This window comes from Borostomias antarcticus (assembly GCF_949987555.1).
Source record: "Borostomias antarcticus genome assembly, chromosome: 15".
Taxonomy (NCBI): domain Eukaryota; kingdom Metazoa; phylum Chordata; class Actinopteri; order Stomiiformes; family Stomiidae; genus Borostomias; species Borostomias antarcticus.
The window spans coordinates 2,367,716-2,382,936 of record NC_140248.1 but is presented as its reverse complement, the minus strand read 5'-3'; the positions used below and the strand labels follow the sequence as shown (position 1 = coordinate 2,382,936).

General features: G+C 50.2%; 1 protein-coding gene across 1 annotated transcript in view; it reads left to right on the top strand.

The window, feature by feature from the left end:
* Window positions 1–11,901, top strand: part of vps37d (VPS37D subunit of ESCRT-I) — a 34,728-nt gene extending 22,827 nt beyond the window's left edge. Inside the window, exons 3-4 of the mRNA XM_084449917.1 lie at window positions 7,555–7,637; window positions 11,240–11,901. Of these exons, the coding sequence (XP_084306043.1) occupies window positions 7,555–7,637; window positions 11,240–11,785 (629 nt within the window). The 3' untranslated portion in view covers window positions 11,786–11,901. The remainder of the gene's footprint in view (window positions 1–7,554; window positions 7,638–11,239) is intronic.
* Window positions 11,902–15,221: the final 3,320 nt, after the last annotated feature.

Here is a 15,221-nt window from a genome sequence, read left to right as displayed (position 1 = left end):
GAACCATCACAAAGGAGCAGGCCGGGGGGGAGACTTCAGGCCTTTATTCGGGTAACGAGAAGAGGAGCAGCCAGAGGAAGGAAAGTCACTTCTCACGCTCTGCCCATCTAGCAGTTTTTTTTTCATGACTCACACACCCAGGACTTCAGCCTGAGAGGAAGTGAGCCTCTGAGAGCGTGGGTGGGAGATCTCTCCGGTAGGAGGGGCAGCAATTAAGTCTCAGTTTCATTGTGATGTTTGTGTTGGTGAGGGCTAGTTATCAAAGTTGGATTAAGGTTATTGAACTTTCCTTCCAGCAGACTAAACTACAGGGTGAGGACGCTTTTATACCCGGTCCCTGAGAACCCAACGGCCAACCAGACAAAGGGCGGCCTGCACTGGGTAGAATAATTCATGCGTAGTAACTTAAGAAATGAACTTAATAAAGGGGATTTGACTTTGCTGTACTACTATTTCACAAAGACTGATTGGTTTTATTGTAGTTTGATATACGGTAGTACAATATGTAGTTTGGTCTGACCACATGCTAAGAATAGTTCAGGTCATGCTATGGTCATGCTATGCTACATGGTTCAGCACTGGAAAGCTGTGCCCAGGAAGAGACATGTCTATCAAGCTGCATTAAGTTCAAGAGGGACAATGAGGCTGACCCACTGATGGGTGGAGGTGTGTGTGTGTGTGTGTGTGTGTGTGTGTGTGTGTGTGTGTGTGTGTGTGTGTGTGTGTGTGTGTGTGTGTGTGTGTGTGTGTGTGTGAGAGAGAGGACCCACTGATGGGTGGAGGTGTGTGTGTGAGAGAGAGAGAGAGAGAGAGAGAGAGTCTGACCCACTGATGGGTGGAGGTGTGTGTGTGTGTGTGTGTGTGTGTGTGTGTGTGTGTGTGTGTGTTTGTGTGTGTGTGTGTGTGTGTGTGTGTGTGAGAGAGAGGACCCACTGATGGGTGGAGGTGTGTGTGTGTGTGTGTGAGAGAGAGAGAGAGAGAGAGAGAGAGTCATCCTTGCCCAGGAGGACTGTCAGTGTTGTGTTGGGTAGAGGTGTGTGTGTGAGTGTGTGAGTGTGTGAGGGAGGGAGTGAGGGAGGGAGGGAGGGAGGGAGGGGGAGAGAGAAGGAGGGAGTGAGTGAGTGAGTGAGTGAGTGAGTGAGGGAGGGAGGGAGGGAGGGAGGGAGGGAGGGAGGGAGGGAGGGAGGGAGGGAGGGAGAGAAGGAGGGAGGGAGAGAGGGAAGGAGGGAGGAAGAGAGGGAGTGAGGGGGAGAGAGAAGGAGGGAGAGAGGGAGGGAGGGGGAGAGAGAAGGAAGGAGGGAGGGAGAGAGAAGGAGGGAGGGAGAGAGAAGGAGGGAGAAAGAGAGTTCAAGTCAGTTCTATTCCCTTCATCTGTTTGTGTGACTAAGTGTTTGTCTATACTTTATACCCACATAAAAGTTTAGATGAATAAACATCAGATAAAAACCTTGTCTTCCCTTATGTTAGCATTACCTCACCTTGTCTTCCCTTATGTTAGCATTACCCGATGTAAGGAGTTTTGTTTGCCTACTCAATGTGACCCTAATGTAGTAGACTGTCTGTTTGTCATGAGAAGACACAGCTACCATGTACAATGAAATGCTCAGAAACTTTGAGATTTGTGAAGCTGTGAAGTGTGCTTCTGCATGTTTGGAGGGAGCAAATCTTTTTTTGTCTGGTTTTTGATGGTTTTCCAAAGGAGAAAAATGCCCAGCATAGCTTCTACTGTACTGTGATTTAGTGGTTGTCTGCTGAAGATGTCAGTATAGAGTTATCTAGAGACTGAAGATGTGAGTATAGAGTTATCTAGAGACTGAAGATGTGAGTATAGAGTTATCTAGAGACTGGAGATGTCAGTAAAGAGTTATCTAGAGACTGAAGATGTGAGTATAGAGTTATCTAGAGACTGAAGATGTGAGTATAGAGTTATCTAGAGACTGAAGATGTGAGTATAGAGTTATCTAGAGACTGGAGATGTCAGTAAAGAGTTATCTAGAGACTGAATCGTCTCTCTAATCTTTCTCTCAGGATGTGTCTTTAGAATCCTGTGTTATTTTTAGTTGCTGTGGAGAAACAGTTTCGTCAGTTTGCTGCTGAGCACACACACTGTAAACATGGTAACACCACCACTCTTGTTACTCTGTAGTGAAGCTTTGCTTTAGCAGGAAGAGCTCAACTCTTGAGCAGCACCACACTCTCTAACCTTCTCACGTTGTCTCCTCAAGTCAGCGAGACCGAGCTGTGAACCCAGTCAGGAGAAATCACGTTACACAAGATGCTGGTGTGCATTTCTCCTTCTCTACCAGGCTAAGATGTTTTTGGGAAGACACAGCCAAACTTGTCAGAGGGAGGCATCGCGGATGTCAGCAGTGTCAGAGGGAAATAAAGACTTGAAATGTGCCAGCGAAGACAGGGTGACATCCAGGAAACATTAGTGCGACATATCTTTTGTGTGCGAAGCCAATCAAGCTCATTTGATCATGTTGTCTCCCAGTTGTGTGAGGCAGCAGGAGCCTATCTCAACAGACCAGTCACTGTTATGACAGGAAGTGTGTGCGTGTGTGTGTGTGCGTGCATATGTGTGTGTATCCCATACACACAAGAGGGAGGGGGGTTTTGTTTCACTGTAGGAAGTGGTTTCAGAGCTTGCTTGCGTTATCTTTATTTTAATCCTGACCTAATTTGTTACAGAGCAGACATGTTGAGTTGTGGATGCAGAGTCCAGACCGGGGTCCTGGAGGGTTGTTATTGCCTGCTGACCCCCAGGCTTGTGTCCAGGTGGTGAATATGTCCATGCCCTGCCAGGCCCCATCTGGGAAACTGGGGCCCATATGTGGCAGCAGCATCCACAAGCTAGCGCACTAACTAGCTATCTTGATGAGAAGGCTGCAGTATTATCCCAAAATATGATTCCTCCACACGTTGTGGGCTTGAAGAACATCCAGCGGTGGTGCTGAATGCAGACCACCAGTCAGCTGGAGTTCTCTGATCGCTATGACAGGGGGCAGCGTCACCCGCAGCTCGGTTTCAAGTTGGTCATCTTTCGGCCAGATGGGACGCAATTTGACTTTCGGCGTGTTTTTGACTGCATTGCTTTTCGCTAATTCAGAATTGTTTTTTAATCCATACATTTGTAAGATTATTGAGTTTTATGAATGTTTTGGGTGACAAACCCTATAATCGATCAGGTGGGGTCATGTACAGGTTCATGTAAAGTTTAAGACCTGCTGTGTTTTTCTTGGCTCATTGTTGGGTCAGGTGTGAGTCTTCTTTCGTGTAACGTCAGAGGTCCAACTCGGTGTCGTGTAGCCATGCCAGCATCTCGGGTCCTAGGTCAAAGAGGCTGGCTTCCGAGGGTGGTCTGTACAAGGGGCAAGTGGTGATTATATGTTCGGCTGTCTGTTCAGGGTCACCGCACTCGCATGCCGCACTGTCTGCCAGGCCCCACTTCTTCATCGATGTTTTAAAACGACCAACCCCAGTTCGCAGGCGGTTCAGTGTGGTCCATTGCCGACGTGGTAGGTCGTCTCCTCCTATGGCGCCACCTCTTGGGTCCCAGATGTAGTGATGGACGCGGGAGGGCCCTGCTGACTGCCACTCCTGCTTCCAAGCTGCTGCCAGCCAAGCATCTCTGGAGATGTCCTCAGAGGTGGAATTGAGCATCTCTTGCGCTGCCTTGTTGTAGGGGTGGCGGGATTTGAGTCTGCTTGGAGGAGCCGCTGTTGTTGTGGTGTTGTGCAGGATGTGCCACTCATATCTTTTTGCTTTCCTGGCCAGGGCGAGGGTGGCAGCCTCCCGTCGGAGGCCGGCCGGGGCTATTCCCGCGAGGACTGGCAAGAGGGACACTGGGGTAGGCTTCAGGCATCCAGTAATTATTCGGAGGGCACTGTTTATAGCCACGTCAACTTTGCTTGTATGAGGGCTTCTGCACCAGACTGGGGCGCAGTATTCCGCTGCAGAGAAGACCAGAGCTTGGGTCGATATTCGCAGTCTTAGCGGATGCTCCCCAGGTTATTCCCGCAAGGCGGCGGATCAGCGCAACCCTAGATGTAACTTTGGCCTTGACTTCTTCTAGATGTTGTCTGAAGGTCAGGGTCCGGTCCAGACGCACACCGAGGTACTTCGGAGCTTGCTGGACCTCCAGGCGTTTGTTGTCGACACGCACCTCCAGTTCCCTCTTTGCTTCTCTGGTGCTTAGATGGTATGCTGCTGCAACTGTCTTTCCGATGCTGAGCTGTAGACGCCACCTTCGAAGGTATGCTACCAGAGTGCCCTATATCTTTGTTAAGGCCATCTTCCATCGCCTTCCACGTTGGACGTCTCAGCATGATGGCAAGATCGTCTGCATAGCCGTACTTTCTGGATGTTGTGTCAGGTAGGTCATGTATGTAGATGTTGAACAGCATCGGTGAGAGAACTGACCCCTGCGGAACCCCGTTCCTCAGTCTTCTGAGTCTACTGCGCTGGCCACTGCTGGTCTGGAGGACGAAGCTGCGGTTGGAAAGTGTCTCCATGATGAACTTCACCATGTGCCGGTCTGGAATTATCCTCAACAGCTTCAGGTGGAGACCACGGTGCCACACGGTGTCGTATGCGGCAGTCAGATCCAGGTACACTACCCCAGCTTTCTCGTTGTCCTGGAAGCTGTCCTCGATGTCCTGAGCGAGTAGTATTACCTGGTCTGCTGTTGATCTTCCACGACGGAAACCAGCTTGTTCCCGTGGGAGCTGTGAGTCAACCACTGGCTCAATGCGGCTATGGATCATCCTCTCCAAGAGGAGGTGTGAGTGACGGGTTGTGTTTTTCTTGGCTCATTGTTGGGTCAGGTGTGAGTGACGGGTTGTGTTTTTCTTGGCTCATTGTTGGGTCAGGTGTGAGTGACGGGTTGTGTTTTTCTTGGCTCATTGTTGGGTCAGGTGTGAGTGACTGGTTGTGTTTTTCTTGGCTCATTGTTGGGTCAGGTGTGAGTGACGGGTTCGTAGGGGGGAACGTTATAAAAGAAGCATCCGCACGCTCAGTTTGAGACCTGAAGGTCACTGACCCAAATGTTGTAAACCTACATTAAACAGATTCCTGAAGACAGTGTGCGGGTGCTTCTGTTTCCAGTATTGTCAAAATGGAACTAATAAATATACGATTTATCTCAAATCATTTGAACCGGATGCTAAACAGTGCAGGGTCAAAGGTCATGTTTGTGGTGGCGTGTGTCCATCTGTACGTACGTATGTTAGCAGGATTACGCTAAAACTACCAGACCAATTTTCACGCAACTCCGTGGAGGGGTGTAGCATGGTCCAACTTAGAACCCATTTTAGAGCGGATCCGAGTCACGGGGCGGGTCCAGGTACCGCCCAAACACGGCCGGTCATTCACCAACATTCATGGGTTGGACTAAGGGAGCAAACATTATCTTCATTAATTGTCAATAGGGGGAATTGAAGCGCCTATATCTCAGCATAGTAAGGTCACAGAGACACGGAGGTTGGACTGGCATGAAGCTCTCCACCTAACGAATGCAGCAATACCAAACATGTCCTGCTCACACGCACGTGCGCACGCCCAGAGCCACGGAAGCATTCAAGGGCGTCTGTGCTCTCTGAGCACCATTTCTAGGCAGTCTGCCTATTGTGATGCTAATACTAAACATATATGCTACGCAAGTCAATAGTTTTCCTGAGGCACGAAACACTCATCAGGTTACAATGTAATTTCACATATTTCATATTCCAGCAGCTGTGTTGAAAATGTTCCAACTGCGTATTCATAGAGACCACAAAGGGTGCAAACTTCAAGGGGAGATGTGGAGAGCGAAGAGTAGGCGATTTAACAGGCAACGCAAGTCAGGATCATTTGATGTTGGCGTGACACCAGAGAATTAAAACAAAAGAAGAAAGAAAGCAGGGAGACGTCACGTGACTACCCCTGGTTGGAAGTATGCGGGTGCGCTGAGCTCATGGCCTTATGGGTAGATAAACCCTCTAACCAGGAGATTGAAGAAGACTGAATTTAACTTGTCAGAGAGAATTTTTCCTTGTAGCTCGTAGCAGGCCCATAGTTGCTAGCTCGTAGCAGGCCCATAGTTGCTAGCTCGTAGCAGGCCCATAGTTGCTAGCTCGTAGCAGGCCCATAGTTGCTAGCTCATAGCAGGCTCACAGCGCAGACGTTAGATACCACAGCTGTAACCGACAGGCAGGTGGGCCACGCCCACCCAGGGAAGCGAGCACTCTGTTTTGACTGCAGGTTTTCCCAGATAAGCGTGGCCGCTGAATGACCCTCCATGTCTCTCCCTCACAGTGCTGGGCAAGGAGGAGCACAAGGAGCGCTTGTTCTCTGAGGTCCTGCTAGCGTTGCTCCACCCCCCGAGCTAACACCATTCCCCCAGAGGAGCACCTACTGAGGCTACGGTGCTAACCCGTTAGCCTCCACACACACACACACACACACACACACACACACAACCAAATGTAGGTCACGTAGCTGCCCCCAAAGTGTTTGTTTTTCTGTGTGTCGCTTCCCATTACGACCCCCAACATCTGCAGCGTGGGGTGGAGCGCGTGGCCGTCTCAGTGCTCCTTCACGCATGCCTGCCCCTCAGGTATGTGGAGGTACGTGTTCACTCAGCGGCTGCCACCACAACAAAGCCCCTTAAAGATGCTCTGGATTATTCATGATCGGGGCCAAGGAGAGATATGAGCATATAGGTACAGCGTTGAGATTGGGGGTGGTGTACAGTCATGTAATGTTCGTCTACTTTGTAGTTTTTATATAGTACTTTGTATTTTTAATAGAATTTGTGTTGCTGAAGCGAGATGTCATTGGGAACGTGTTGTGTAGACAAGCTTGACAAAACCGGGTGGAAAAACTATGAATTGACTTGATAAACTAAATGATGCATGTATTGAATATGTATTATTACATATTATAATATGGAGCTGCTGCTCCATCTGTCTGTGGGCTTTTTGTAGGGCAGAGAGATACTGTTGTCACCATGACCTTTCTTTGCTCCCAGTCATGCTGGCCAATGGTGGACTAAAGCTACTCGCCCCGCCCACATCATGAACACATGTGGGCCATGTGACACAACAGGTTACCATAGAAGCTGTAAAAAAGCTACACTTCAAGGGACAAGGCCCCCCTCTCCATCAGCTGGGCTAAGCAAATAGGATGTGATTGCCTTCCAAACTCTGCCCCCGGGCCTAGCAGTGACTCTGCAAACATCATCCAGCGAAGCGGGTCCGTCTGTGTGGAGACCTCTCAGATTCGCAGGCTAACAGACTCTCCCAGGCTGACAGAGGGTTTCTCTTCAGCTGAGCAAAGCTGAAATGTTTGCTCACAGGCGACATTTACGTGGGGGGGGGAGCTCCTCTCACCGCCAATCTCGCCAGAAGAAAGAAGGCTCGTTGTGTTTTTAGGATGATTTCATTTCCTCTGCGTTGACTGAACTAACCCCGAGTCTGTAGAGCGATCATAAGTCATTCTTTTCATGTACTGTTTTACTGCTCTCTCCGTCGCCATCGTTCTCTGTGGATAACGAGTGTGTGTTTGTCGTTGCAGAGGCCCGGGTCCAGAAGCACAGTCTGCAGACGGCACAGAACCTTCTCCAGGAAGGGGTGGCGCGTGCGGAGGAGCGCTCTGAGGTAAAACCTTCTCCAGGAAGGGGTGGCGCGTGCGGAGGAGCGTTCTGAGGAGCGCTCTGAGGTAAAACCTTCTCCAGGAAGGGGTGGCGCGTGCAGAGGAGCGCTCTGAGGTAAAACCTTCTCCAGGAAGGGGTGGCGCGTGCAGAGGAGCGCTCTGAGGTAAAACCTTCTCCAGGAAGGGGTGGCGCGTGCGGAGGAGCGTTCTGAGGAGCGCTCTGAGGTAAAACCTTCTCCAGGAAGGGGTGGCGCGTGCGGAGGAGCGCTCTGAGGTAAAACCTTCTCCAGGAAGGGGTGGCGCGTGCGGAGGAGCGCTCTGAGGTAAAACCTTCTCCAGGAAGGGGTGGCGCGTGCAGAGGAGCGCTCTGAGGAGCGCTGAGGTAAAACCTTCTCCAGGAAGGGGTGGCGCGTGCGGAGGAGCGTTCTGAGGAGCGCTCTGAGGTAAAACCTTCTCCAGGAAGGGGTGGCGCGTGCGGAGGAGCGCTCTGAGGTAAAACCTTCTCCAGGAAGGGGTGGCGCGTGCGGAGGAGCGCTCTGAGGTAAAACCTTCTCCAGGAAGGGGTGGCGCGTGCAGAGGAGCGCTCTGAGGAGCGCTGAGGTAAAACCTTCTCCAGGAAGGGGTGGCGCGTGCGGAGGAGCGTTCTGAGGAGCGCTCTGAGGTAAAACCTTCTCCAGGAAGGGGTGGCGCGTGCGGAGGAGCGCTCTGAGGTAAAACCTTCTCCAGGAAGGGGTGGCGCGTGCGGAGGAGCGCTCTGAGGAGCGCTGAGGTAAAACCTTCTCCAGGAAGGGGTGGCGCGTGCAGAGGAGCGTTCTGAGGAGCGCTCTGAGGTAAAACCTTCTCCAGGAAGGGGTGGCGCGTGCAGAGGAGCGCTCTGAGGAGCGCTGAGGTAAAACCTTCTCCAGGAAGGGGTGGCGCATGCAGAGGAGCGCTCTGAGGTAAAAGCCCAGAACTGTTCACGTCTGGGTCGTAGCCTCAAACACTGTCTTGTTCATGTCTGGGGTTGAGCTGCTGGGCCACGGCCTCACAGGAAACCTGCTGTCGTCTACAGGGCTCTTCAGTGCTTCTGCCCTCTAGGAGAACGGGACTCATTACCGTGTGTTCTTGGAACAGTCCATGGATCTCAAAAGTACTTGAGTATTCAAGCTTGAACGGGTTGCCTTTTTAAAAAACGAGATAGAATCCCAAAATTAAATTTCCACCACTTGAGAGGGAACATTTCTTTGGCTTCACTGTTGACAGCATGAGATATATATCATCTCAGTGGATTTGACCTCGTAGTCGAGGGAAATCCATACCGGGGGCACACGGCACACGCCTGTCATTTTCCCCTGTTTTTCACCGGAATGATAACATGTGAGCGATAATGTAATCAGTGTTCAGGTCAACGTGCAGCCTGTGCATTTCAGAGAGAGATGAGGAGCCCGATGGAGCTGGAGTGGAATGGCGGCAGCCTTCGTTGTGTCTCTCCGAGGCCCCGCCAACCCCCACAGCCTGTCCACATCGCCTCCACATTCCATTAATAACGCTCTGCATTCCACAGGCCGCTCGGGGCTCTTCACCGTGACCCCCCCCCCACACACACACACACACAGCCCCCCAACCCCCCCCCACACACACACACACACACACAGCCCCCCAACCCCCCCCCCCCCCCCCCCCACACACACACACACACACACAGCCCCCCAACCCCCCAATCCCCCCCCACACACACACACACAGCCCCCCAACCCCCCAATCCCCCCCCACACACACACACACAGCCCCCCAACCCCCCCAGGACCCCCTCATCCCAGCACATGCACGCCTCCTCACTCACATGTGTGTGAACCTCGAGAGACAGACACGATGGCTGATCTTAACAGCGTTGGGACATTTTTAGTTCAAACAGCGATATAGTTGGTTTGTATAACGATACGCATGTGAAGTTTTGCAGCGCGTAGCTCGCATACATTTGCATACATTTGTGTTTGTTGAGCTACGTTTTAATATGCATGTGGACGCCGACGACTTACTGAACAGTTTAACTTGCACGCTACAATTTAATCTAGCTTTAATTACTTTCAGTTCCAATATATAAATCAAGATTGAACTCATCCTTTTTTGTCTGTGGCAAGTCTCCCGTGGCTAAGCGTTTAGTTAGCCTGATCCATTTGTAAGGGGTTCTTGTAAACCCTTGATTTCACAAACCACTGGAGTGTGAAGATGCACGTACAGAACAGTGAATGTATGATCATGATCACGTACAGGACAGTGAATGTATGATCATGATCACGTACAGAACAGTGAATGTATGATCATGATCACGTACAGGACAGTGAATGTGTGATCATGATCACGTCCAGGACAGTGAATGTATGATCATGATCACGTACAGGACAGTGAATGTATGATCATGCCTCATTTCAAACAGAGCGGAGTTCTTGGGTTTCTTGGTTGAGTGCAGCTCATTCCTACGGTCACATATGAGGAAGTGAGGATTGCTTTCCTCCTCCAGCAGCTCAGCTCACCCCCACCAGCAGCTCAGCTCACCCCCACCAGCAGCTCAGCTCACCCCCACCAGCAGCTCAGCTCACCCCCACCAGCAGCTCAGCTCACCCCCACCAGCAGCTCAGCCCACCCCCCACTAGCAGCTCAGCTCACCCCCACTAGCAGCGCCAGGAGGTTGTGATTTATCCCTGCGAGGTCGTCCAGCCAGCGCCTGTAAATAAACAACGCCTCCCGCGCTGCGATCGATGGCTCGCTGACTCACGGCTCTTAAGGCAGCAGCGGGCTGATTGATTGGTCGACCCGCGTGGCAGCAGCGGCGTGATGAGCGATGGATGAGAGAGAGAGGGAGGGGGAGAGGGAGAGGGAGGGGAAGAGGGAGAGGGAGAGGGAGAGAGATTAACACCATCGATAACCCCGAGCGTACGGCATTCAGGACAGGGTCATTTTTATGACTTCTAGAGATTTGACACCTTTCGATTTTATGTGTCTCCACACATTCATATATTTAACGGGCCCCTGCTGAAGCTGCCAGCTTGTGGCCCCTGAGGCTGAGGGCAACACCGTAGCAGGCTGATGGTGTCAGGCTCTCTACAGCTGGTGACTGCGACAAGCCTGAAACTCTGTCCAGGGCAATTACACAGACACCGTGGGGGCCGTTTGCACTGCTGCTCAGATATGCAAGGGACAGAGGGAGAGCCCCTGACCCTTTTCGTGCACAGAGCCAGCGTGTCACTAAATGAGTTGTTCCCAAGGCTATGCTCAAGGAGAGTTGTGTGTGTTTTGGGGAGGTGGTCTCAGACGGTCATAAATTATTCACTGCCCCCATACTGGGCTAGGCCGAGACCACCACCTGCTCCCAATGAGCAGTGAGCTCGTTGGAGTGTAAGAGTTCCCGTTCCCGGACCATCAGCCAAGTCAAATAAACGTTGGGCAGTGAAATAAGCTGACTGAATTGAAAAGTGTTGGAAGTTCATGGAAAAACATTCCAAGCCAATGTGAAATCCCCCTTTTACATGTGGGGGGGGGGTGTTTGAAATGTTCCCATGGGTTGGGGATCTTTTTGTTTGGCTTCCTGTCTCCTGATACCTGTTTATTTGTCGATTCCACTTCACAGGAGCTTCTCGAGAGGTTTATGGAGGGGAACGTGCCTTTGGACGAGTTCCTGGAGTCTTTCCAGAGCTCCAGGAAGGCCTACCACATCCACCGGGCGCAGGCGGAGAAGGTCCAGGAGCTCAGCCGAGCCAAGCGGCAGGTGGGGAAAGCCAAGAAGCCGGAGGAGCGGGAGGAGAAGGAGCATGAGGTGAAGAAGGAGCCGAGTCAGCACCAGGAGCCCCATCGACCCAACGGCTTCGTGGCCCAGGGGCCTCCCCCGCGCGTCTTCCAGCTGCGCTACGGCCTCACGCCCGCCATCCTGCTGCCACACTTCCCCCTGCCCCCCCCCTCCCCCTCCGCCCCCCACGGCAGTCTACCTCCGCTGGACCCCCAGCTGGGCCCGCCCCACATCCTGGGTCCCAGCTCCCCCCTCTCCGGACACGGCCATCCCGTGGGCCTCCGGGTCATTGGACAGTTACCCGGGGGCTGGCCAGTCAATGGGAGGCCGGTGCGGTTCCAGCAGCTGTACAGGCCCCGCCCCCACCACCCCGAGCCCCCGTACCGATAACTAGGACCAGGGGGCGGGGCCACCGGCTCTTCTGGGACATGAAACCAAACAATGGCTGCCAGACTCATGCACGCAAAGCTGGCTTTCTGAGCCTTTTGTGGAATTGATCTGAAACATCCGTCCGCCATCCATGACACACAAATTTAAACACACCTTTAAAAAGGGAGAAACGGGAAGCCATAGAGCGAGCGTGACGTCGTAGCGGAGAGAGAGGAGCAGGGAGGAGAGAACAACCAGGGACAGGGAGCGGGGTTCATTGTTGTGGGTTTTATTTGTCTTTGAATGTTCCACTGTCAGGGAGACACAGGGTTGTGAAGCACAGCGGGGATGTGGGTCTGTCTCTGGTGGACCGGTGTCTGAAGGACTCCATTGTCCATTCATATGCCTGGGAACTGCAAGGCTTGTTGAAATGGTCTGGTGTCGTTTTGCTCATGATCAATAAAGTCCAAATCATGGTGTTTTAATATGGACCGATCCTCTCCTGGTTCCTCATTTCAGTGTTCTGTCCAAACCATTCAGTGATGTTTACACAGCTGGGAAACCCCTCCCACTCCCAAACCGTCTTCCTTGATGTGCAAACACATCACCAGATACTTCAGACTTTTTAATGAAGCTTTTCTTCTTTCTTTTTTTCAACAATTATACAACAGAAAAGAACAGAGTCATACAAAATAGAAATGATATTACAACTACAAACATTCTGGGAATGGTCAAGTGTGCACATAAGAACAGAACAGTATATCAGAGGAAGACTTGACTTGGACTTGCCAGCAAATCCACATGCCCCAGAAATAATGTGGGAAATTGCAAGAGCAGCTCAGTATTAAAGGAGTAGTAAAGGGAAAATGCATGTTAAGCCCTGTTTTAAGGTTACTTATGATCATATACAATGGTTCAGATCAAAACATTGACAAAACTAGCACTTTTGAGAAAGTCTGATAATTGCTCTACCACCGTTTAGGTCATACAATGGATGTGGGTGGGCACCTTGAAAACATGTTAAACTCTCAATTTAAACTTAAATAGTCTGGGGTATATACTATATACTCTAAATAGTTCTATGCTAAATATTTAAAAAAGCCTTTCCAGATGAACTAGAATCTTACATTATGGCGAATTATATGTCAGAACGCCAACTAACACCTCGGTGAGTTTCTTGTCTTTGAAATTGAGAGTTTAACATGTTTTATGAATGATTTTTCACGGTGCCCACCCACATCCATTGTATGACCAAAACGGTGGTAGAGCAATTATCAGACTTTCTCAAAAGTGATAGCTTTGTCAACGTTTTGATCTGAACCATTGTCTATGATCATAAGTAACCTTAAAACAGGGCTTAACATGCATTTTCCCTTTACTACTCCTTTAAGTATGCTTTTTACTGCTTTATGAAACTCTACCCAAAAATAACGTATCACCGGGCACTCCCAAAATACATGCCAGTGATTAGCTACCCTAGATCCACACTGTCTCCAACACCTGGCATCTCCTCCAGCAAAGTGGGCTTTCTGTCCTGGTGGAATAAAGAACCAAATAAACGTACACTTCCACCCAAACTCCCGCCACACAAGAATTTCCACTGACATTTACTCATGTGGAGACAATTCTCATTTGATATTGAAAAATTACCTTATTTTTTACCGTCATTTTGATTCATAATATATTCATAATAGAGAGCTCACTGTCTGTCCCACCTGGCGGGAAATGTTTGGTTACACATATTAAGCAGCTTTTCTGATTGTAATGCCCAGTCAAAGCAGATGGCCTGATATCTAGTATTCATGTAGCTGGTAGATGCAGTGGACAGAGCACTGGCCATGTGACTGACTGCATGGGTTCTGCAACATTTCTGTTCTCTGGTGTTTTTAACATTTTTATTAATAACATTGCTGAGCCTGAATGTGGGCGAGTGCAGTAACACTGTGATCTTTGGACAGGCACAAAACCTGATATGTTTTCTAAAGGGTTCACCAGCTCAAGTTGATTACCATCACAAATAAACCTGAAAGAGCGCCAAAAATCACATTTGTTGTTTCACAAACAGCCCGAAGCTCACATGTGAATGATATACTTGACTTTATTTATGTAAATCCTGTTTCATAAGCCCGGCTTCAAAGGCGCCTGTTCACTCTGACAAACGAGAAGGCTGTTCACTCTGACAAACGAGAAGGCTGTTCACTCTGATAAACGAGAAGGCTGTTCACTCTGACAAACGAGAAGGCTGTTCGCTCTGATAAACGAGAAGGCTGTTCGCTCTGATAAACGAGAAGGCTGTTCGCTCTGATAAACGAGAAGGCTGTTCACTCTGATAAACGAGAAGGCTGTTCGCTCTGATAAACGAGAAGGCTGTTCACTCTGATAAACGAGAAGGCTGTTTTCCTTTGAGAACAGTTGAAATGTTTTAGTTTCTCTTCCGACGTGTGTAGGAGAGGGTGTCAATTTAATCTCTGTGAGAAAGCAGGCGCTTGAGAGGCTAATCTTCGAAAGCACATGCTGTTTGTGTGATTGAATATGGGACACGGGCACCGCTTCCCTCAGTCCTCACTGGGCTGAATAATATGGGCCCAGGGGCCCCTCCCTCAGTCCTCACTGGGCTGAATAATATGGGCCCAGGGGCCCCTCCCTCAGTCCTCACTGGGCTGAATAATATGGGCCCAGGGGCCCCTCCCTCAGTCCTCACTGGGCTGAATAATACGGGCCCAGGGGCCCCTCCCTCAGTCCTCACTGGGCTGACGGGAAATAAGATAATTTCATCTTCAGCACATCATCATTATAACGGTCCTGGTTGAGCAGCTCAAATCCTTATAGTGCTGCTTCTACTGTACTAAAATCGATTTATTTGCATTGGGTGATGAGTTTAAGGACTTTTGAGAACAAAGGCAAAAACCACAGCATGTTTATTTATTCATTAAAGTATTTGAATAGGGACAGATACAGTGGACATTGTTAGGTTGCGCAGCAGTCTTCCAGAGAACTGCATCATAGCAGGTTGCTATTGTTCATTTCCAACGCACGTCCCTAGAACATCAACAGACAAAGGGCTCTGCATGCGACAAGTCTGGACCCCCGACCAAACATGACACCTTATTCACATCAGACCCTCAAGGTGGATCTGAGGACACAGCGGAGCGGTGGATGACCTTGTAGCAGCTGGACCCCAGGTGAATGAGAACAGGAGAACAGGAAGCTCCTCTTCCCCCCAGAGCAGAGCGCTGACAGGACGTGCCAGAGACAGACTGAGTGACTGCTGACGTCACAAACTACAGTAGCAAGCCCCTCCCCCCTCTGACATCATCAATATTTGATCATGATATGTCAATGTCATGTCATATTTCAGTGTTCTGTCATGGTCAAGGGTGGTGGTTTGAGAGGACTTTAAAGCTCAATGAGATAACTTTTTTATGGTTCAATATTCACTTTTACTTGCTATTAGTTT